Source organism: Saccostrea cucullata, unplaced genomic scaffold (genome assembly GCF_032062105.1).
Source record: "Saccostrea cucullata isolate Sc308-1 unplaced genomic scaffold, CSIRO_AGI_Scuc_v1 ctg6270, whole genome shotgun sequence".
Classification (NCBI taxonomy): domain Eukaryota; kingdom Metazoa; phylum Mollusca; class Bivalvia; order Ostreida; family Ostreidae; genus Saccostrea; species Saccostrea cuccullata.
Window position 1 is genome coordinate 9,809 of NW_026937564.1, and position 23,353 is coordinate 33,161.

The window sequence follows — 23,353 nt, forward strand, 5'->3', positions numbered from 1 at the left end:
GCCTCCATATGGAGTGTATATATCTCAGTTGATTCGATACGCAAGAGCATGCTCTACGTATGAACAATTTCTAAAACGAGTTAAAAAAACTTCTATGACGTCACCCATTGTTATAAGTCTACGTATATTTTTTATCGATTTAACCAGCACTAGTTGGATATTTGAAGATCCAACTGGCCATCAGTTGTATATATTCAAAATATCTAACTGCCTATCGGTTAGATATTTAAATACCCAACTGAGGTGCAGAAAACATAAAACAATAAACAAAAGAGATAAAACAATTTTAAAATGTATTTCCATTGCATATGAAAAAAAATAATTTCTCCAAATTTGCCACACTATCAAAATTAGTTTCCCGTACACACGGAATTACCGTAATAACTTCGCATTTATCACATTTATTTTGTTTCAAATGCACTTCCAGTGCTCACAGAAATAACAATTCCTCCGAATTTTGCACACTTTGAGAAATGTTTTCGGTCTTAAATCTTAAAAGCATAACTTTTTTAACACAAAAATCCATTTTCAACTTGAATCTTAAGGTAGGTCGCGGGTTTACTGCATAAAAATTCTTACGAGAAAACATATCCTGAAAATTTGATATAATGTTCCTTAGAATTCACAGCATATTATCTGCATTTTTTATTAAATTTGCCTACGTAGTTTTAATGCTATAGTACTGTAAACGCGGTATTGTTTTTATTACTTTTTTACGCTTTACTATTGCAATATATGGGAAAATGACGTTTTAAGCCAATTTTGTGAAAATAGTTTCTTTTAAAAAGATTGAATAACTTTTTAAAGACGTAGACGAATTAGTCAGGAATTTCGAAATGTGAAGATGAGTAAAAAGCAAAACTATTAATTTAAAAAAATCAATATGTCTTCTCGCTAGATTTTTTGCTAAATAATTTCAAAGTTTCCTTTTATACTGGTAAAATGTTGCGTTTATGGCGTTATTTATATCTACAACGTCATTTGTTGAACGCAGTCACGTTTACGGTACGAGTATAAAAATCTTGACTTTTGGAATATGCAAGATTTAAAAGGTGACATAGATACAAAATTAAATTTTATTAATCATTTAATTTATAGCGGAATATATTAGTATGACCAGCAACTTATTTTCACTAGTGTTGTGAAATTCATATTCTGAACACAAAGTCAGAATGAACGGTATAAACATTCCTCGTGCACGAGAATTAACGTACAGCAACAACAACGCGAATGACAAAATAAACATTACTACCTGTATTTTAAAGAAATTCATGGTCGACAGGATATCAGGCATAACGCAAAAGTCAGATGACTTTATTCGAAATCTGTAAGAAAATATCCCGATACTGAGGATAAGCGGCCGGGGGGGGGGGGGGGGAGGGGGTGTTACCTGCAATGCTATTTCTATATAATTCGCAAGCTATAGTATATGGCCCTAAATCTTAAACTTTTGTGTTTGTTAATTTGTTTTAATTTCAAATTTCAATACGCAAAATGTAAAACACTTGCATTTAGCTTTACGCTTTCAGCTTTTGTCATATAAAATAAAATATAGAACAAATGATACTTATAAATTGTTTACAGTGTCATATAGATCTTACTGTGCAGGTGTTTGTACATGTATAAATTTGATTTTTAAATGCATGTAACAATTTATTAGCCAGCAAAAGGCGAGTACATGAGATTTAAATACATAAGATCACAACAATACTGATAAAGATAAAAAAAAAAAAACAAGAAAATGCATGAAAATTAAATTTTACGTTTTTTGTGATGAGGATTTCCATTCTGAAAACTATACGCATATTTTTCGCCCAGGCTCTGATTTTCAGTCATGATGTAATACGCATGCTTCCCTGACTTTTCCGCTTAGCAATTTTTATTCATGATAACTTTCTTTCTGCATACCATAAATTTTACGCTGATTTATTCTGATTGACTATTAGCAGTTTAGTTACACTTACAATATATATTATTCCTTTCATTTGGTATAGTATTTAATTTAATCCCAAGACATTACATATAATCACATCAGAATTCAGACTCAAATTTAATGATACATATAAAACATGTAAGAGGTTTAAGTACAAGAACATGCACTTTGTATATATATTAATCTACTTGATTTGTACAGACTTGAACAGGTCTAGGCGGCCTCTGTTTTTGGAGGATAGATTTTATCCTCTAGAAACAGAGGATGGAGGTGTCGCCACCTACCGGACTTTTCAAAACAAAGGGCAGTCTAAACCAAACAAATAACAGCAACTCTTGCATCTCAAGTCCCAGTTTATGTACCGGACTCTGATTTTTCAACCAAAACAAATAAAAGGTTAAATTTCATACGATGATGGTTAAATATAGTTATTTAAATCATTTTATCAAATTTTGGTAATTTGCTGTCAATAAATTATTCATTTGAAAGCTTTGTTAAAGACCCTTTCCTGTCTGAAAATTAATTATAGCCAACCTCATATTATGTATTATTAAAAAACATATTTTTGAAAAATTCAGTTTCATTATTATTTCATTTAATAAGACGGTAGAGGAATTTTTCTTTGAAGTTTGCTCTTCTGCACGGGACTACAGTGGGCGGAGCTACTTTCCGTTCTGTATTAGTCTTCTATACTGTTGTATGTGTATACATCTAATAAAACTGAAATATTAAGACCCCTGAAATAATTTAGAATCTCTATCTACAGCAAGGTTAGACCGTCCCCCTTATCAGTTAAGACTGACTTAAATTCAATTGCGTCTAACCGTTGTCAAAACTAATCTGACTGAAACTTACGTTGTCCGTGGAAATATATATACTGCGAATGCATGGTCCCCGTCGAGGCCTCATCTAAGAACTCTAGCGGAAGTTTAGATGCTGCACAGATAAAAAGTGGGATTTTTTTTCTTATTTTCTCTAAAAAATATTTATTTTATCTTTGCTTAAATTATCAGGCAGAGTGTATTTTGTCTTTACAGTACGTTTTCTTTTGTGTTTCCTTTTCCTCTAATCTTTAATTAAAAGAAATATGAAAGTAATGTTATTTATGTATTGTTTGAGCATTTAAGTGCCTTTTTATTTGTCCTGATAGGGAAAAAACATAAAAATTAAACAAAATAACAAGAAATATTAAGTAGAAATGAAGCGCAAGAAGTGCCAACTTTGAAAGCGTATTGTAAAAATTCTAGACATAGAATCTCAAATCGCCACATACAATTGATAGTTTAATGTCTGATCTTTTATTTAATTGTACTCTGGTGCTTGCACTTTTTGATTAAAGGTAGGCATGCGGCGTTTGAAAATTACCTGTGCTATCCTCTGACATCAGAAGATAAACTATCCGACATTGCATTGCGATTTCCATATATGGTAAAAAATTTGGCTGCCATATTGAATCTAGCTATCCTCCAAAAACGGAGGCCGCCCAGACCTGTTGAAGTCATTTGCAGAGAATTTAGCGGGAAACAACGTAACGTTGCCTTTGTGACGTAACCGACGTCATAATCAAATGTGCACAAAGCAACCGCTCGAATCGTCAAATTTGTGTACCAAAACTGATGACAAAAGCAAACCCGCGACCTACCTTAAACTGCATAACTTCTTATTGCTAAATATTATTTCAGGGTCCGTTATCAGTAAATCCCTTCGGATTATCCGAGATTCATATCTGTTTCATTCTTTTCCAGCATACTTTCCAAAAGAACTTAAATAATTGACAGCTCATCTATTTTTTGACACTATTTTGAATGCAGATCTTGATATGGAATTTTTTACAGCAGGTTCAGCATAACACCGCCAATCTTTTTATCTGTTTAAGCACTATTGCAAGTATTGTCCGAATGGAACTCCATAAGAATTCAACGCTTTACCTCAACAAACCATCATCTTTTGATATGTGATGACAAATTCCCTACCTTTTATAAAAATTCTGTAGTTTTCTTCAGCTTTCAGTAAAAAGTATTTAAAACACTATCTGCATCTCTCTAATTTTCATTGGATTTAAAAATATTCTTAATCTGATTTCATGACTGTTCAGCACAATGAAAAGGGTTACAATGAAATCAGCACCATGTAGTTTCATGCTCACTAGTCCATGAATAAAAGGTGAGTTCGATTTGGTAATTGTTTTGTGTCACAGTTGGATATTTGAATGGACTACATCCTAATTGAATGGGTAAATGTTTCTTTGTGGCCCAAAGTAGGGAATTTTTTTTAAGTAAGATAAATAACGAGATGGTGTTGAATAGTTTAGAGAAAACCCCCTCCTCGGGCCTTCGGTCCTCAGAGAGAATGTCTCGTTACTTATCCCTTACGTAAATTATTGACAAGCAAGTTGATGAAGCAAGAATATCAGCAGTCTCGTTTAAAGTCATTATTTCGTACGTTCTATGGTCGATACAATGACCTTGTCAGCATATTCAATTGATCATTTAGTCAGATGCTCACTGACTTTTTTCATAAAAATTGTTAGTCCATTATTTATACATTGAATTGACGACGGATTTTCCGTTATTTTCCGATCATGATTTATCTATATGTGTATTCTTCTGGAGAATTTTTCACTTCATGTGGACACGCCACCACTTGCCGGAAAGCTGCAAATTTCGTCCTATTCTCGGCACTCAATGCCATTAAGCAGGGGGATCTTTATAGTGCTAGCACATACTTTTACACGGAACTTTAGTTTATACGGTCGTATCCGGAGGACTTGTCTAAACGTCCCGCTGATGGATTCGAACCCGCGACTTAAGGATCAACTCCATACTTCGCGACTCCAGAGCAGGCGCTCTAAACACTGCGCACTGCTGTATTGAAAGAAGAATACTTTAAATGGGGTTATATGATTGATAGATTGTATGTTGTTTAAGTTGAAGGGCTTCAAATGTAGATCTTTACTTGGCAGTCAGGGCAATAAAGCGGCAAGGATCTTCATCGAGCTTACGCCTTCCATGGCGTTGGGCCTTTGGCAAATCTGAAAAAAAGATACTTTCACGTCAAGTGTGGAGCACTTGACTAAGGAACAGTAGCTTACTATTTTTGTTGACTAAAGTCAATCGCGTCTAGGAATCGAACCGAAGACCTTCCGATCATGGAGTGAGCGCTCAAAAGACTGACTTACCGTGACCAGGCTGAAGCTAGCAGCCAATAACAGCAGCCACTAAGCCCGTAGAAGCTAGCAGCAAATAAGGAAATTCATCAAAGAACTGAGAGTACTGAGAGGCAGTACTGTTTTTCATACTTTATTTTAAATAATTAAGGGCTAATGATTGGATAATTAATGCTAAAAATTAATTACATAATAAATCAGACACTCGGAGGCAGTAAGGCTCACCTGAAGAAAAAATGTGCTTTCTTGAAACTGAAAAAATAGAAATAAATTACCCAATCATCTTAGTCCACTTGATCAAACAAGCACTGAGAGATGGTTAACTACTTCAAGGAGAATACCTTTTTCAACTCTTTCAGGGACCTCAAGAATATGACAGGACCAATAAGCTAACCTGAAAATTGGTTACTCTATCGATTGTAAACTGAAATATTACACAAGTGTAAACTACGTTGAAGTATGTTTCGAATATTAATACCAGGGCAACTTTTATGGGTCTATAAGACAATTAATAACCGTTATCAGAAATAAGTGGTGGTGGTGCTACCAAGTGGTTCCAAGAGCATTTTTGATATTACAGGCCGGTATAATACCCATGATTTATAAAGTGCCCAGCATATCGTAACTAGGGCAATGTAGAAGGGCCCAGGACTTTTGTTTCCTGCTATCAGAACGGGACTGTAGTGGTAACACCAGGTGGTGCCACGTGCGTAGAATACATTTCAAGCAACTTGAACAAACTAATCACTGGGGATATATTGAGGACCCAAGAAATTATCCTTAGTCAACCTTACAAAGGGTCCCAGGGACTGCAAAAGGCTAGTAGGCTAACCTGGACGTTTGGTTTTATATTATATCCCGAGAAACCATTAGAGATGAGCTACCGGTATTCTTTGAAGTGTCCACCAAATGATTATTGGGGCAAGGTAGAGGGGTTCTAGGGCTATCATTTCCCACCTTCAAAATGGGGCTGTAGTGGCACCACCAAGTGGTGCCAAGTGCGTAGGGCATATTTCAAGCATTCATTTATCCTCCATTTCTGGGAACCTGAACCATCTTTCACTGGGGATGGGTTAAGGGTCTTAGGGGGTATCCCCTGTCAAAGTTTCAAAGGGCCCCAGGGGCTGGGAAGGGCCGGTTAGCTAACCTGAACTTTGATGTTTTTTCATCATTGTATGTTGTGAAACGGGAAAAGGCCAGCTATTATACGCCTTATCTTTGAAGTGTTCATCAAATGATTATTGGGGCAAGGTAGAGGGGTCTCAGGGCTATCATTTCCCACCTTCGAAATTGGGCTGTAGTGGCACCACCAAGTGGTGCCAAGTGCGTGGGGCATATTTCAAGCATTCATTTGTCCTCCATTTCTGGGAACCTGAACCATCTTTCACTGGGGATGGGTTAAGGGTCTTAGGGGGTATCCCCTGTCAAAGTTTCAAAGGGCCCCAGGGGCTGGGAAGGGCCGGTTAGCTAACCTGAATTTTGATGTTTTTTTATCATTGTATGTTGTGAAACGGGAAAAGGCCAGTTATTATACGCCTTATCTTTGAAGTGTTCATCAAATGATTATTGGGGCAAGGTAGAGGGGTCCTGGGGCTATCATTTCCCACCTTCAAAATGGGGCTGTAGTGGCTCCACCAAGTGGTGCCGAGTGCGTGGGGCATATTTCAAGCATTCATTTGTCCTCCATTTCTGGGAACCTGAACCATCTTTCACTGGGGATGGGTTAAGGGTCTTAGGGGGTATCCCCTGTCAAAGTTTCAAAGGGCCCCAGGGGCTGGGAAGGGCCGGTTAGCTAACCTGAACTTTGATGTTTTTTCATCCTTGTATATTGGGAAACGGGAAAAGGCCAGCTATTATACGCCTTATCTTTGAAGTGTTCATCAAATGATTATTGGGGCAAGGTAGAGGGGTCCTCTGTCATCCAGTATCGACCACTCCACATAGACATGATTATCTAATGTCACGTATTAGTTCATCATAATCTGCAAACTGAACGCGACAGTTTTCGTAAATTTGTAAACAAAGTAACTAAACGGCAGTTCTATTGTATCCTAGGCTTTTGATAATTATCTCGATTTGTTCAAAGTTTAAAACAATGCAAATAATTTTTTTTTTTACAGAAAATCTGCAATTTTATTATACACCAATCGTGTTTCTCAAAATTATTTAGTACGGATTACTGTCTTGTTCAACCAGGAAGTTGAATCTCGTGACGTATTGTCCAGAGCGTATGCCATTCATCCGAAAAGTTGTGAGTTCGATACCGGTTGGTTGCATATTTATTTATTTATATATTTTTATTTTGGAATTTTTTTTAATTTTCTTGAAACCAAAATGACAAACACTTTAAAAGGTGAAAAGGCTCCAGGAACTTTAAGACTACAAGTATTCTCTTTTTATTATCCATAAGCCTCGACTTTTTTTCACTTAAATTTAAAATTTTATACTAAATATTATTTACAATTTTACATAATAGGATTTCTAGTATTCTCTTTTTCTTTTCCTTTTTTGCATAAGATATTTTTCACTTTAATGGAAAATATTTGCATATGTTTACATGTTAGATAATATGATATAATTTACGAGTTCACATTATAAGTTTAAATTTTGAAAATTCTCATTATCTCTAATAATGCAAAGTTTCGATGTTAAAAGTATGAAACTTTTTGAATTTTACAAATAATTTAACATTTTCAAAACAAGAAGTTGTAGAGACATGGGACCAACTGCATAAGATTCATTGACCTTTGACCTTAAAATTCATGTTAAGGTCAAAGGTCAAGGTCATTCCAAAAATGAGAAAATTAGCTCTTTTTGTATCTCTTTTGTCTTTCAACATATACTTAATGTCTATGCATCATTAATATGTACTCTTAAAACTGTTTCAAAGATTTCATTCTTGTCCCCTAAAATTAAACCTTTTAAAAGTTATTGCCCCTTGTGCGAAAAACCTTGTTATCGCTACTCCTCCAAAACTGTAGACCCTAGAGACTCGAAACCTTTACTAATGTCTTAAGGGTCTTTAGACCTTACTTCATAATATAAGTGCAAAAGATTTTGTTGACCCCTTATATGAGTTATTGCCCTTTAACTTCTTTATACTTACTATTAAACCTTGTATCTTGAAAACTATAAATGGTAGAAGCATGGGATTAATTGCATTGTGACTCTTGAACTTTGACCTCGAATATTTTGTCAAGGTCAAAGGTCAAGGTCATTCAAAAATGAGAAATTAAGCTCTTTTTATATATCTTTTGTCTTTTAACATATGCAATCAATCTTTGCATCATTAATATGTATTCTGCAATCTATTTCAAAGATTTCATTCTTGTTCCCCAAGATTGACGCTATCAAAAGTTATTGCCCCTTATGCGAAAAACATTGTTATCGCTACTACTTCAAAACCGTAGACCGTAAAGACATGAAACCTTCACTAATATCTTGGGGGTCTTTTGGCACACCTTCATTGTATAAGTACTAAAGGATCGAATGACCCCTTATATGAGTTATTGCCCTTTAACTTCTTTATACTTAATATTTAAACTTATAACTATAGAACTAAAATTAGTAGAGGCATGGGGTCAATTGCATTGTGACCCTTGACCTTTGACCTTGAAGATCTGATCAAGGTCAAAGGTCAAGGTCATTTCACAAAAAAAAGATTTTCATTTCCTTTTTTTAAGCCATTTCCCTTAAAATTAAATTAGAGAGTGAAATATAAAACTAAAAAATTTAAAAAAGGTGGAAAGACCTCTTAGTGTTCTGTGAACAATAAGTCTCCTAGTTATAAACTTTTACTTTGACCATATCTTTTGAACAGTAAATACTAGGACATTTATACTTCACAGATGTATTCTTTTTGGAAAGACTTTTCATTTGATACCAACAACATTGACCATGGATATTTCTTTACTTATGAATTAATTTGAACCTTGGCTATAACTTTTGAACAGTATGTGCTTTGTCATGCCTTCAAATATGTCAACCTTGGTCATGACCCTTGAACAGTAAGTGCTAGTCTTTTATATTTCATATTTGTTTTTCTTTTGTAAAGGACTTACTTTAGGTACCAACATATTTGATCTGCATATGAAAAAGGTTAACCTATGCTATGTTGCCATAAGGGGGGATCAGAGTTTCACAAACAGATCTTGTTCTATATAGTTTCTATATCTAACTTCTCGTGTGTTTCTTGTTCTTTTGATTAGGATGATGATGATTTATTCCAATTTTGCAACAATCTGAGTCTCGAATATGGTAACCATTTGAATCCATTACAATTTTCTGAACAGACATATGGACATCCGGATTACAATTTACCCTCCCGCTTTTAAGTCTGTGTGTGGAAGGGGTGGGGGTATAATTAACGCACGATATACTTGAGTATGAGCCAAATAAGAGCACTACCTCAGATTATAGGAACCTCTTTGTAATGGCATTATCAAAGCAAAAATATGCTTAATTGATCACTGTAATTAACTAGAGGTACTGTGAGCAATGAGCTCGTTATGTGATACTGAGTACCCGCGCCTCCCATATGAATATACATGTAAAGGCAATGGCAATGCTTTGCTATGGGAAATCCAAAATATGTGTCGGATCACAAAGTATTTTCACTAAAAATACAATTGTGAAATATGAAATTAGGTCAAGGTTAAATGTTCTGCCTCTGTGCAGAGTGTTTACCAAACCAACAAACCAAAACAATAAGGGCGGATCACTCTTTATTGCATCGATGCTTGTATGTGTATGGTAAAAGACTGAAAATAATAAAGAGACAAAACTTACAAACAGATTCATACAATTCAGTTATACCCAATTAACCTTATTTTACATAGTAAGTGACAAATTATAGACAAACAAGAATGATATCCAAATTTAGTGAACATTTTTCCAATTCAAATTCAATCATAAACTGGCCTATCATAAAAAATTAAAATGCACTCTTAGTAACATGTAGGTTATTTATCACATAAACTGAGAAACGATATAGCGTTTATATACATAGCAGATTTTTACTTAACCATTTACTTTCCAATACACATCGAAATCTATTTCCCTATCTGATCAAAAGTAAACCGTAAAATATAACGTTAGATAATACATAAAAACTTACTTATGGTGCAGGGATGTACCCGTAAGAGTGAAAAATACTTTAAAACAATGCTTGGAACAAGCGAAAATGGCCTCCTAGCCTCATGTACTGATGTAGGAACAACATAAAATATTCTAAAAAACAAACCGTAAAGGGTTACATACCCGGAATAATGATCACAATGTAAAAAGAAAGATAACTCTTACGAGGTATAAATTGTGTAACACTACACTCCCCGCCTGATATGAAATATCACACCCTTACAAGCAAAACAAATGTATATATTATCCTTAACTGAGGATACCTACAATGCACAAAATGTAGTTACTTTAACTCCATACATAAACTAGTCATTCAACTTTTCACAAAACAGTTAGTTATGATTTGACAGCAAAAGCACAATCTGGGTAATTGGTCGCACATATGTTCTCTTTGCTCCATCTTTGAATGTCATAAGTTCGACCTTTCTCACGAGATGATCCTCGCTAGGGAACACACGAGTAACACGACAGAGAGGCCAGAAGTTCCGATGCTGTTCCGCGTCCTTCATAAGGACAATATCTCCTTCTTGAACATTTGGTTTGGTATCGGCCCACTTTCTGCGTTCTTGTAGCGACTGGAGGTACTCCTTGCGCCATCTGTCCCAAAATCTGTTGGCAAGAATTTGGACTATCTTCCACTGAGAGGTGTACATGTCGCGAACATCAAAGTTCATGTGACTTTCAGAGACATTCCCCATTTTTTGGGTAAGTAGAACATTGGGTGTAAGTACCTGAGGCGACTCTGTATCAGTTGCAATAGGAACGATTGGTCTGTTGTTGACAATTGCCGAGACCTCTGCAAGGAACGTGGTGAGTACTTCGTGGGTTAGTTTGACGTGACGATTCTCTTGTAAGATGGCATCAAGGATACGGCGCGTGACCCCTATGAGACGCTCCCAAGTTCCTCCCATATGTGAGGAATGAGGGGGATTAAACCTCCAAACTGTTCCTTTATCCGTGAGTAGGTTATGTATGGGTGCGTCCTCAACATTCACAGAGTTAATACCTAATTCACGCACACTGCCAACAAAATTTGTGCCTCTATCTGAGTAAAACTCCTTGACATCTCCTCTTATGGCATAGAATCGACGTAGAGCGTTCACAAAGGAAGGTGTATTCATCTGTTCTAATACTTCAATGTGCACAGCCCTACAGCACATACAGGTGAACAAAGCTGCCCATCTCTTAGAGTCAGCACTCCCACCACGAGTACGCCTAGTTGTCACACTCCATGGCCCGAAACAGTCCACTCCAACGTAAGTGAATGGGGGTGAGGGTTTCAACCTTATCGCAGGTAGGTCCGCCATCTTCTGAGTAAGAAGTTTCCCACGCCCTCTGCAACAAATCACACACTTGTAAATCAGTGAAGTCACAATACGTTTGGCACCAGTAATCCATAGACCTGCATTGCGGATTGCTCCCTCTGTGATATGGCGCCCTTGATGGTGTGTTAACTCGTGAAAGTGTAGAGCTAACAGCTTAGCAATATGATGACTCCCTGGCACAAGTATGGGACTCCTTTCCCCCAAATCAAAGTCACCATGTTGTAATCGACCTCCGACCCGCACCATGCCTTCTTCATCTAAAGATGGGTTAAGTCTCAAAATGGGACTGTTTCTAGGAAGGGGCCTTTCATTCTTAAGTGCAGTAATTTCCTTCTTGTAGACTTCTAACTGGACGTGATGTATTATAAGCTCCTCTGCCTTCCTAAATGCACTGCTATCTTCTGTAGCTTTAATATCCTTACTGTGATGTGCCACTGCATGGACAATCCGTTTCAGGCACATGATGGCTCTAACGAGATTCTTCCATGAAGAAAACCTCTCAAAGCGTGAAGTCCAGGATAAGGGGGTAGACACATCCACCTTGCAAACCACAGTGTCCTGTTTGATTTCCTTATCCATAGTTGGATCTACCAAATCATATGTTGGGGCAGGACCATCTACAGTATCTTCTGGCGTAGCCATTCTATTGGTCCACTGAGCCATGAGTCATACAGTGCACTGTCGATAGTAGATTTAGTGCCATGGTCTGCTGGGTTCTGGTCCGTAGGGATGTAGTTCCATTGAGATGATTTGGAGAAGCTTAGAATTCTTTGAACTCTGTTGCTTACGTAGGTTAAAAATCTCTTTGTGCGATTGTAAACATAACCCAGAACGATCCTGCTGTCCGTGTAGAATTTGAAATGATCTGCATTGATGTCTAGCTGATCCCTTATAATAGTAGCAATTTCTACTCCCAGGACGGCCGCGCACAACTCTAAGCGTGGTATAGAAGTGGCTGGTCTGGGTGCGACTTTAGATTTACCCATAATGAAACCCAGATTGATGTCTCCACCATGACTGTGAAACAGGTAGGCCACAGCAGCAATAGCAACCTCTGAGGCATCTGTGAAAATCAGTACGTTCCTCTCTTGAAGCTGAGAGAAGCCAATAGGCAGGTACTTACGAGGTACATTCAATGCTCCAAGACGAGTCAGTGATTGGGTCCAATCATCCCATCTGCTCTGGAATTCTTCTGGTAAGGGAGCATCCCAGTCTACAGAAGGTGCCTGTGTCATTTCTCTAAGAAGTAACTTTCCCTGAATAGTGATAGGCGCTATGAAGCCTAGAGGGTCGTACAGGCTATTAACACATGATAAAACTCCTCTTTTAGTGTACGGTTTCTCCTTCCTGCTAAGTTTAAACCCAAAGGCATCCCTCTGAAGATCCCACACGAGTCCTAGACTCCTCTGGGTAGGAAGATCATCATGTGTAATATCTAAGTCAATCAAGTCCTTTGCTAGATCTTTCACATCAAAGCTCTGCATCACTCTAGGGTCATTAGAGGCAATCTTATGTAATCTGAGGTTCCCGTGGGTCAGTAAGGCCTGTTGAGTTCGTCGTAGGAGATCTATGGCTTCTTGTGTTGTTGGTAGGGACACCAGACCATCATCCACGTAAAAGTTCCGCTCCACAAACTCTCTTACATCCTTCCCAAAGCTGTGTTCTGCTTGAATGGCAGCAAGACGAAACCCATAAGTAGCTACAGCAGGTGATGGGGTGTTTCCAAAAACCTGGACTGTCATGCGGTACTCCGTTAGAGGCTTGGTAGGGTCATTGTCTGTGTACCATAAAAATCTTAAGAAGTTCCTATGTTTCTCTGAGACACCAAAGCAGTGGAACATTTGCTCTATATCTGCGGTCACAGCTACAGCTTCCATCCTAAAACGCATCAACACTCCAATGAGACTATTTGTAAGGTCTGGACCTGACAAAAGTACGCTGTTCAGAGACAAGTCCTGGAAGCGAGCTGAAGAGTCGAACACCATGCGAATCTTCTCCGGTTTGAGTGGGTGGTACACCCCGAAAATTGGTAGGTACCAACATTCTTCATTTGGTTTCAGAGGTGGGGCTACCTCTGCGTGATTTCTGTCAAAAATGTTCCTCATGAATTCTAAGGCATGTCCAAGTTTGGTGGGATTTTTTCTCAACGAAGCATCTAAGATCATAGCCCGTCTCATTGCTTGAGTGTAATTATTTGGTAACACAGGCCTGTCATGTTGGAAGGGTAATGGGGCTGTCCATTTTCCATAGGAATCTCTGTGAAACTCCCTGTCCATTATTTCCAGAAACTGGCGGTCCTCAGTCGACATTCCAGGAGTCTCATCATTCACTGTAGTACAGAATATCCCCGTACAAGAACCGACGCCATGTTGATGTTTTTCTTGTGAAATAAGTAACTTGGAATCACAAGGCTCAAGTAGGGTACTACGCCCATTGTCCAACACATGAGTCTTATTCACTACAATGGAATTAGGTCTATGAGCACTACCCAAACACACTTCACCGATAATAGTCCACCCCAAGTAGAGTTTTTGCGCAAACGGCAAGTCTGGGGGCCCAAGTTTTTGTTCGATCACATGATGCGCTTGGATCAGATCCCTTCCTATGAGAAGCAGAATCTCGGCTGTATGATCCAAATCAGGAATTAATGGTGCAATATCCAACAGGTGTTGATATGCAGACGCCACTTCAGGAGTCGGTATTTCCTTACGATTGTTGGGAATCTCGTCACATTCTATAATTTTAGGTAAGTACAACTTCTGTTCAGCTGACACTGGCTCGATGACGAATCCCTCTGCTGTTCTTCCAGAAAATGTAACACTTCCACCACAGGAATTCAACGTGAAAACACAGTCATTGCCCCCTAACCCAAAGTAATCAAAAAACTTGGAACGAGCTAAGGTTCTATTGCTCTGATCGTCTATCATAGCATAAGTTCTAAAGGTAAGATCAGGTCTGTTAGATGGGTATACGTTCACAAGGACAATTTTCCCACAAGATCGGCCAACTCTATCCTTCCCACACAATCGGGTACAAGAGGACGTGATAATGTTTTCATCTCCCTTCCCAGATGGTGATTCCTTAGATGAACTCTCCCCGCCATTCTCTTGCCCAGAGTCTCTATGAAAGTGCATACACGTAACATGGCGGTCGCTTTTACAAACGTCACAACTCACTTTAAGTTTGCACTTGTTGGCCCTATGCTTTCCCTTGCAGCAACGGAAACAGAGTTCCCTACTTTTCAGAAAGTCGCGTTTATTTGGGAATGTCATTGCCAGAAAGGCACGGCATTGTTCCAAGGAATGGTCAGCCTTATGTATAGGGCACCGCATAGAGGATGTTGGCGTTTCGGTACCAACGTCTGACTTCCGGACAAAGACTTTGTTTGTAGGTTCTCTCTTCTTGTCGGATGGATACCTCGTACTAGAAATAAGACCTGGATCATTTTTCAATTCACATATCTCCTGTATGAAACTGACAAATATGCTAAATGGTGGGAATGGAACATGATTCAAACGTTTATACTGAGATGCACGGGTGGCCCATTTATCTTGTACTTGATTGGTGAGTTTACTAACAATAGGCAATATGCCTGAGGAAGTGTCATAGTATCCAAGTAGTCTGGAATATTTTGGGTCCTGCTTGTTGGACTCAATCTCATAAAGCAAGTCAAGTAGATCATAATAACGCTTCGGATCCATCTCTGTAATTTTTGGAAAGTCCTTGAGCTTTGACTTCAACGCTGCCTCCACCATTTCTGGTTTTCCATAGAGGTCTTCTAATCGTGCCCATATCAGGGATAAACCCCTCTCAGGTTGGTGAGTATTTGCTGAACGTATGGATAGAGCGTATCTTTTTGATTCGGGGCCCAGCCATTTTGTCAATAAATCAAGTTCTTCGATTGGTGATGCTTTCAATTCCTTCAGAATATTCAGGAAACCAACTTTCCACACTGTATAGTTTTGCGCCGAGTCATCAAATGCCGAGAAACGATGTAATAGTAAATCCTTTTTCAAAAGGTAGTTACTGAGGTCAACTATAGGTGACTGTTCATGAGGTTGAACATGACTGGCAGTTGGAAAATGAAATCCTGCTTGACTGATGCTTGCAGGTCTCGAACGATGTGAGGCATCATCATGTTGAACATAGCTAGGTGTGATTTCTGAGTGGTTGCTGGCCTGCGAGTTCACATAAGCTTCAGTTCTTTCTCTGGCCGTCCGTTCCACACTTTGTTCTTCAATGTCAAATTGAAAACTTCCTTGAGATCCACGATCGTAATTTTCCATGGCGTTTACTTCTGCGTTTGCCACAGCTGCTGCTTCTTTTTCTTTAGAAAGCCATATATCAATATCGGTAGCTGCCTTTTGTTTTTCCAGAGCCGCCTGCTCTTCCAAGAATTTAAGTCTTGTTTGCTGGGTCTCCGCTTGCACTCGTTTTTTGAGTATTTCTGATATTGTCTTTGAGGCTTGTGATGAAGTCCTGGATTTCACTTCAAACTTTTCCGAGAGTCGTTCGGCTGCCTCTAATAGTTTATTATGTAGGACATCTCGAAATGTGAACACTATATCGGAATATGTGCTATACTGAGACTCATGCTGCTCCAGTTTCTGTAGAGCTTGCTCTGTGCGTGCTCTTCCAAGGAAGTTTGCTAGGGCTTGACTTTCTTTAAGGTACTGTTTGAATTTTGCATTTATGTGATCTTCTGTTGTCCTTAGGTATTTCCTGTCTGTATTGTCACCATCACAATTTGCGATGAGGTCCTCTACCTCCCTCCACGCGCTAGTGCACTTTTCTTGTAGATCAAGGAACGTTTGGTCAAAGGATGCCTGACCCTTCTCTGTAAGAGTCCGAATCCTGGATTGTTTATCATCCTGTTCGTCTTTGACCTGTTGTTTCTCCCCTTCCCCTGTTGCCATCGTCCTACAGGTTGTCCCTGGTCATAATCTTTTACTGTTCTGCCTCTGTGCAGAGTGTTTACCAAACCAACAAACCAAAACAATAAGGGCGGATCACTCTTTATTGCATCAATGCTTGTATGTGTATGGTAAAAGACTGAAAATAATAAAGAGACAAAACTTACAAACAGATTCATACAATTCAGTTATACCCAATTAACCTTATTTTACATAGTAAGTGACAAATTATAGACAAACAAGAATGATATCCAAATTTAGTGAACATTTTTCCAATTTAAATTCAATCATAAACTGGCCTATCATAAAAAATTAAAATGCGCTCTTAGTAACATGTAGGTTATTTATCACATAAACTGAGAAACAATATAGCGTTTATATACATAGCAGATTTTTACTTAACCATTTACTTTCTAATACACATCGAAATCTATTTCCCTATCTGATCAAAAGTAAACCGTAAAATATAATGTTAGATAATACATAAAAACTTACTTATGGTGCAGGGATGTACCCGTAAGAGTGAAAAATACTTTAAAACAATGCTTGGAACAAGCGAAAATGGCCTCCTAGCCTCATGTACATGTAGGAACAACATAAAATATTCTAAAAAACAAACCGTAAAGGGTTACATACCCGGAATAATGATCACAATGTAAAAAGAAAGATAACTCTTACGAGGTATAAATTGTGTAACATAAAGTATGGAAGCCCTAGCCATAACCGTTCAAAAGTTATGGAGAAGGTTAAAGATTTCAAAAAGTAGGTCAAACTCCAAAGTAAAAGGTCTTGGTATGAAATGAAAGGCCTTGTCACAATGAATTAATGTGTACAGTATGAAAGCATTAAGCCTAACCCTTTAAAAGCAATGGCCAAGGTTTACTTTTCAAAGTAGGTCAAACTCCAAGGTCAAAGATCAAAGTTCATGGTATTCAATAAAGGGTCTTTTCAAAAGGAATTCATGTGAAGTGTGATATCTCTAGCCCTTTGTGTTCAAAAGTTATGGCCAAGATTAAAGTTTTCTTATGCGCCCGGATCGAAAGATCCGATGCGTATATTGTCTTTGTCCTGACTATCTATCTGTCTGTTTATCTGTTTGTTTGTCTGCAAACTTTAACCTTCTCTATAACTTTTGAACCATTCAACCTTTGCCATAACTTTTGAACCATGAATGGTTGAGACTTCATGTTTGGTATGCATACAAAACTGATTAAGCTCTTTTGAATGACAACATGGTCCACGACCTTGTGACCTTGACCATGACCTACAGTGTATACGCTAAATATAGCTTTTTGTCGGCAAATTTTAACCTTTCACCATAACTTTTGAACGAAGAAAGATAGAGACGTAATATTTGGCATTTATACTTCGCTAATAAAGCCCTTTTACATGACACCAAGGACAATGATCTTGTGACCATGATTGTGTCCTATATGCTAAATATAGCTTTTTGGAACCATGAGAGATAGAAAGTTATATTTGGTATGCATACTTCACTAATAAAGTTTTTTTTTCAAATGACACCAAGATCAATGACCTTGAGACCTTGACTGTAACCTACATGCTAAACATATGTTTTTTAAAAGTTTGTTGCCGGCAGGAGCATTGTGTTTCACAAACAAATCTTGTTTATAAGTAAAAAAAATTTCTATGGTTAAGGTCTAAAGGTCAAGATAACTGGTATCCAATGAAAGGCCTTGTTACATAAAATACATATGTAAAGTAGGGAAGCTTTATAGTCTTGACCGTTCACAAGTTATGGACATGATTAAAAAATTTAAACAGTTAAAATCCAAGGTCAAGGTCAAAGGGTCAAAGATCTGCTATCAAATGAGAGGTCTTGTCATAAGGACTAAATATGTAAAGAATAAAAGCACCTAACCCTAAAAAATTACGGTTTTATTTTAAAAGTAGGTCAAACTCTAAGGTCAAGGTCAAAAGGTCAATGTTGTTTGTTTCAAATGAAAGGTATTTTCACAAAGAATACATCTGTAAAGTATAATTGTCCTGCTTTCAACTGTTTAAAAGATATAATCAAAATAAAAGTTTATAATTTTTGCGTAAAAGAAGGTAAAACTTAAAGGTCAAGGTGAAAAGGTCAAACTTGGTGGTACATGAAGAAAAGTTTTGTCACACACGTGAAAAATGAAAGTCATCTGTCCATTCAATCAAAAGTTAGGGTCAAGGTTAAGTTTTTGCGGACAATCAGAGAGACAGAGAGAAAGCTAGAGAGATGGACGAAAACGACAAAAACTATATAACCCCAAAACTAAGTTTACGGGGCAAAATAAGAGGAGCAAAATCGCAATATGTAATAAAGATTCTGTGAGGGTCTAATACTTTTAACATCAAAATTTTTCAAACGTAATTAAACTTATGATGTTAACTTCAAAACAATATTATATAATATAATATGTATATCGTACATATGCAAATATTTTCCACATGATGTGTTTGTGAAACACTATGCGCCCGGCGGCAACAAGGTTAAAAAACATATTTTAGCTTATCGGTCACAATAAAGGATACAGTAAAACTCGCTTAGCACGAACACGGATGTTACGAATTCACGGAAATAGCGAAGTCATCTTGGATCCCCATGCAACTATATATATTTCATGAATTTTTTATACGGTTATAACGAATTACGGATATAGCGAAGTAATTTCATAGGTCCAGGTGACTTCGTTATAACCGAGTTTTTATGTATTTATACATAAGCAAATATATTCAATTGAAGCGAAAAAAATTCTTATGCATAAAAGAAAAAGAGAATACTGGTAGTCTTTCATTGTTCCTGTGGATTTTCCACCTTTTAAAGTGTTCATGTCATTTTCGTTGAAGAAAAATTAAAAATGAAAATGCACCCAGCTGGTATTGAACTCACAACCCTTTGCTTGAAAGACATACACTCTAGCCAATACGTCATGAGTTCCAACTTCCTGTTCCCATTCCTGGTTGAACAAGACAGTAATTTGTACTAAATAGTTTTGAGAAAAACGATTGGTATATAATAAAGTTGCAGATTTTCTGTAAAAACAAATTATTTGGATTTAATCTTTGAACAAATCAAATTAATTAATCAGTATTAAAGCCTAGGGTACAATAAAACTGTTACTGTATTTACAAAATTTACGACAAAAATCGCTTTTAGTTTGACAGAATATGTTGAATTTATCGGTGGCATTACATAAGCATTTTCTATGTGAAGTGGTCAATACTGGATGACAGAGGGCCACTCTACCTTGCTCCAATAATCATTTGATGAACACTTCAAGAATAAGGTGTATAATAGCTGCCCTTTTCCCGTTTCTCAATGTACAATGTTGAAAACAGCAAAGTTCCGGTTAGCTAACTGGACCATTCCATCCCCTAGGACCCTGCAGAAATCTGTCGAAGGATACCCCCTAGGGCCCCCTACCCATCCCCAGTATTAGTTTGTTCAGGAGGCCGACAATAAATTAAATATGAATGCTTCAAATATGCCCAACGCACTTGGCACCACTTGGTGGTGCCACTACAGCCCCATTCTGAAAGTGGCAAATGATAGCCCTAGGGCCCCTCAATCTTGCCCCAATAATAATTTGATGAACACTTCAAGGATAAGGCGTATAATAGCTGCCCTTTTCCTGTTTCCAAATGTACAATGATGAAAAACATAGAAGTTCAGGTTAGCTAACTGGCCCCTTTCAGCCCCTAGGACCCTGCAGAAATCTGTCAAGGGATACCCCCTAGGGCCCCCTACCCATCCCCAGTATTAGTTTGTTCAGGAGGCCGACAATAAATTAAATATGAATGCTTCAAATATGCCCCACGCACTTGCCGCCACTTGGTGGTGCCACTACAGCCCCATTCTGAAAGTGGCAAATGATAGCCCTAGGGCCCCTCTACCTTGCCCCAATAATCATTCGATGAACACTTCAAGGATAAGGCGTATAATAGGTGCCCTTTTCCCGTTTCCCAATGTACAATGATGAAAAACAGCAAAGTTCAGGTTAGCTAACTGGCCCCTTCCAATTCCTAGGACCATGCAAAAATCTGTCAAAGAATACCCCCTAGGGCCCCTACTCATCCCCAGTGTTAGTTTGTTCAGGAGGCCGACAATAAATTAAATATGAATGCTGGAAATATGCCCCATGCACTTGCCGCCACTTGGTGGTGCCACTACAGCCCCATTCTGAAAGTGGCAAATGATAGCCCTAGGGCCCCTCTACCTTGCCTCAATAATCATTCGATGAACACTTCAAGGATAAGGCGTATAATAGCTGATCTTTAATGGCGTTTTGGGATAAAATGCAAAACAGCCAAAGTTCAGCGTCGATAACTGGCCCCTTCCGGCCCCTGGGACCTTTTGAAACGTTGACAAGGGATTCTCCCTAAGACCCTTAACTTAATCACCAATAATTGATGACGAATGATTGCTTGAAATATGACCCATGTACTTGGCACCACCTGGTGGTACCACTAAAGCCCATTCTGATAGCAGGAAATAATAATCCTTGGGCCCTTCTATCTTGCCATAGTAATGTTGATCACTTTCTAAATCATGGGTAAAATACCTGCCTGTAATATCAAAAATGCTTTTGAAACCATTTGGTGGCACCACCACCACTTATTACTGATAGTGGTAATTTACAGTCTTATAGATTCACTAAGTTTTCCCAGTAATAATGTTCGAAACATACTTCAACCTAGTTTACACTTGTGCCAATATTTCGGTTTACAATCGTTATATTAATCAAATTTCAGGTTAGCTTATTGGCCCTGTCATAATCTTGAGGTCCTTAAGGAGTTGAAAAGGGAGTTAACCATTTCCTAGTGCTTGTTTGTTCAATTGGATAAAAATTATAAAGTAATTTATTTCTTATTTTTCGGATTAAAAAATGTTCAGGTGAGCCTTACTGCCTCTGAGTATCTGATTTATTATGTAATAAATTGTTGCATTAATTTTCTAATCATTAACCATTAATTATCTAAAATAACGTATTAAAAACAGTACTGCGTCTGAGTACTCTCAGTTCTTTGATGAATTTCCTTATTGGCTGCTAGCTTCTACGCGCTTAGTGGCTGCTGTTATTGGCTGCTAGCTTCAGCCTGGTCTTACCGTGTCATGCAAAACATCAGAGATGGAATCAGGTGCCATAGAGCTCGATTGTTCTTCCAAAATACAATAAAATGAGCCTTACAAACAATGACAATGTAGTTACGTACTTTGTCAGCAGGGACCAGATCGTAGGATCATGTTATCTATTTAATTCTAAATTATTGAATACAGAAGAATAGAATGTTTTCATTTTGCCCCTTAATCTATTAATACTCGATTTGAACATGGAACTGATATATTTAATTGTCAAAATCTTTGATTTCCTATCTGGCCCATCGTCTGACCTAATCTGCAATAAAATCCATAATATTTATGAAATTCCGACGCCCATTAAAGGATCAAGGTTTCCTATATTTAGGATCTTTCAAAACAAGTGATCTGAGGTCTTCATTATAAACTATATTTACGTCACCTATAATAACGTGTCCATCAGGACTACTTGTATAGTTATGGGGGAGAAGAACATAAACAAGATAGAGGATTATGTTTCAGTTATTCGATATCCAGACCATGTAAAGTTTCATTTTATCATTCAATAGGGAAGAATACAACCTGAAAAAAAATTTCTTGAAATTTTCTTGTTATAATAGTTTTATGATAAAATACATGATATTTATGATTTTTGATTATTTGATTGTTTTTCTCTTTCTGATTTTAAATGAAGATACAATACTTAATATTATACTTTTATGTAAAAAATATAAATCTGATTCGTCGAGAAACATTTTTTTTAAAAATTCCTAGTTGTATAATAAAGCCGCGCCCTCCAGCGTAGCAACAGTCTTCATTGCTTGACGACAAGTTATATTCCTATGAAATATTGACTACAAATTGACTCTAGAAATTAACGCAGAATTTATGCACAAGTAATAAAGTGAAATGTAGTGGTTTAAAACATTTATTATAATATAATAAATATCCAATGTAATTGAGTGTAACATCGAGGGGATAACATTTACAATGCCAAACTCAACAACATGCAGTATTTTAATTATTATGTAGTCTATTTATATTCCCTATATAATCTATTCAAGCGCAAACAGTTCATAACACTACATATTCACCGGATTTGAGGCCGTATTCACCGGAGGGTCAATGCGAGTGCAACGTGTGTGACGTCACATTCAAAACATCGAACGTTGTAAACAATGGTTGCAACGGCTGCAGCGAGCTACCTATCTCAGCAGGAAAACAATTATTCAAACCTATTTCAGGATTATTTTTTAACATTTGGACGTCTTACACATAGCAAAACTTGGAAAGAAAAACACGGAGGTTACAAACACTAATCTGGAGTTTTTTTTTATTTTCAACAAAGGAAGATCGCAAATGAAAATGGTGTCGTTATACAGACTTCAATGTCTTATCTATTCAAATCCCGACTTCGCCTCGGTCAAAATGAATATTTTTCTGGTGAATAACAAACCATATTCAATGCCAACAGAGTCCATAATTGTATAATATTTACATTTTCTTTTATTTGTTTTTACACATGTAACATTCCTTACAAATCAGAATTTTGCTCATTTTCTCTTTAACTTCTGTACTATGGATTAGCATGAATATCTCAATTCTAACGTCATACTAAAGTACCTGACGTCCAAACTAATATGTTTTACGGTGTGACCGTTAGGGCGAGCGCAGTTGTACTATCAAAAAAACTTGAAAAATTGATCAGCCACTTCATACATCAAGTCGCACGAGACGTCTCGACTACCTGTGACGTCACACGACGTCACGGAGCTTGTCGGAGCTTACGGAGACATCCGAGCGTCT

General features: G+C 37.5%; 2 protein-coding genes across 2 annotated transcripts; both read right to left on the minus strand.

The window, feature by feature from the left end:
* Window positions 1-10,567: 10,567 nt before the first annotated feature.
* LOC134248406 (uncharacterized) lies at window positions 10,568-12,139 on the minus strand. Its single transcript, XM_062730811.1, has one exon. The coding sequence runs from the start codon at window positions 12,137-12,139 to the stop codon at window positions 10,568-10,570; it is 1,572 nt and encodes a 523-aa protein (XP_062586795.1).
* A 38-nt stretch (window positions 12,140-12,177) lies between these two features.
* Window positions 12,178-17,045, minus strand: LOC134248404 (uncharacterized). The gene is made up of 2 exons (XM_062730809.1): window positions 16,969-17,045; window positions 12,178-16,612 (listed from the first exon to the last, which is right to left on the minus strand). The coding sequence occupies exon 2, from the start codon at window positions 16,474-16,476 to the stop codon at window positions 12,178-12,180; it is 4,299 nt and encodes a 1,432-aa protein (XP_062586793.1). The 5' UTR covers window positions 16,477-16,612; window positions 16,969-17,045.
* Window positions 17,046-23,353: the final 6,308 nt, after the last annotated feature.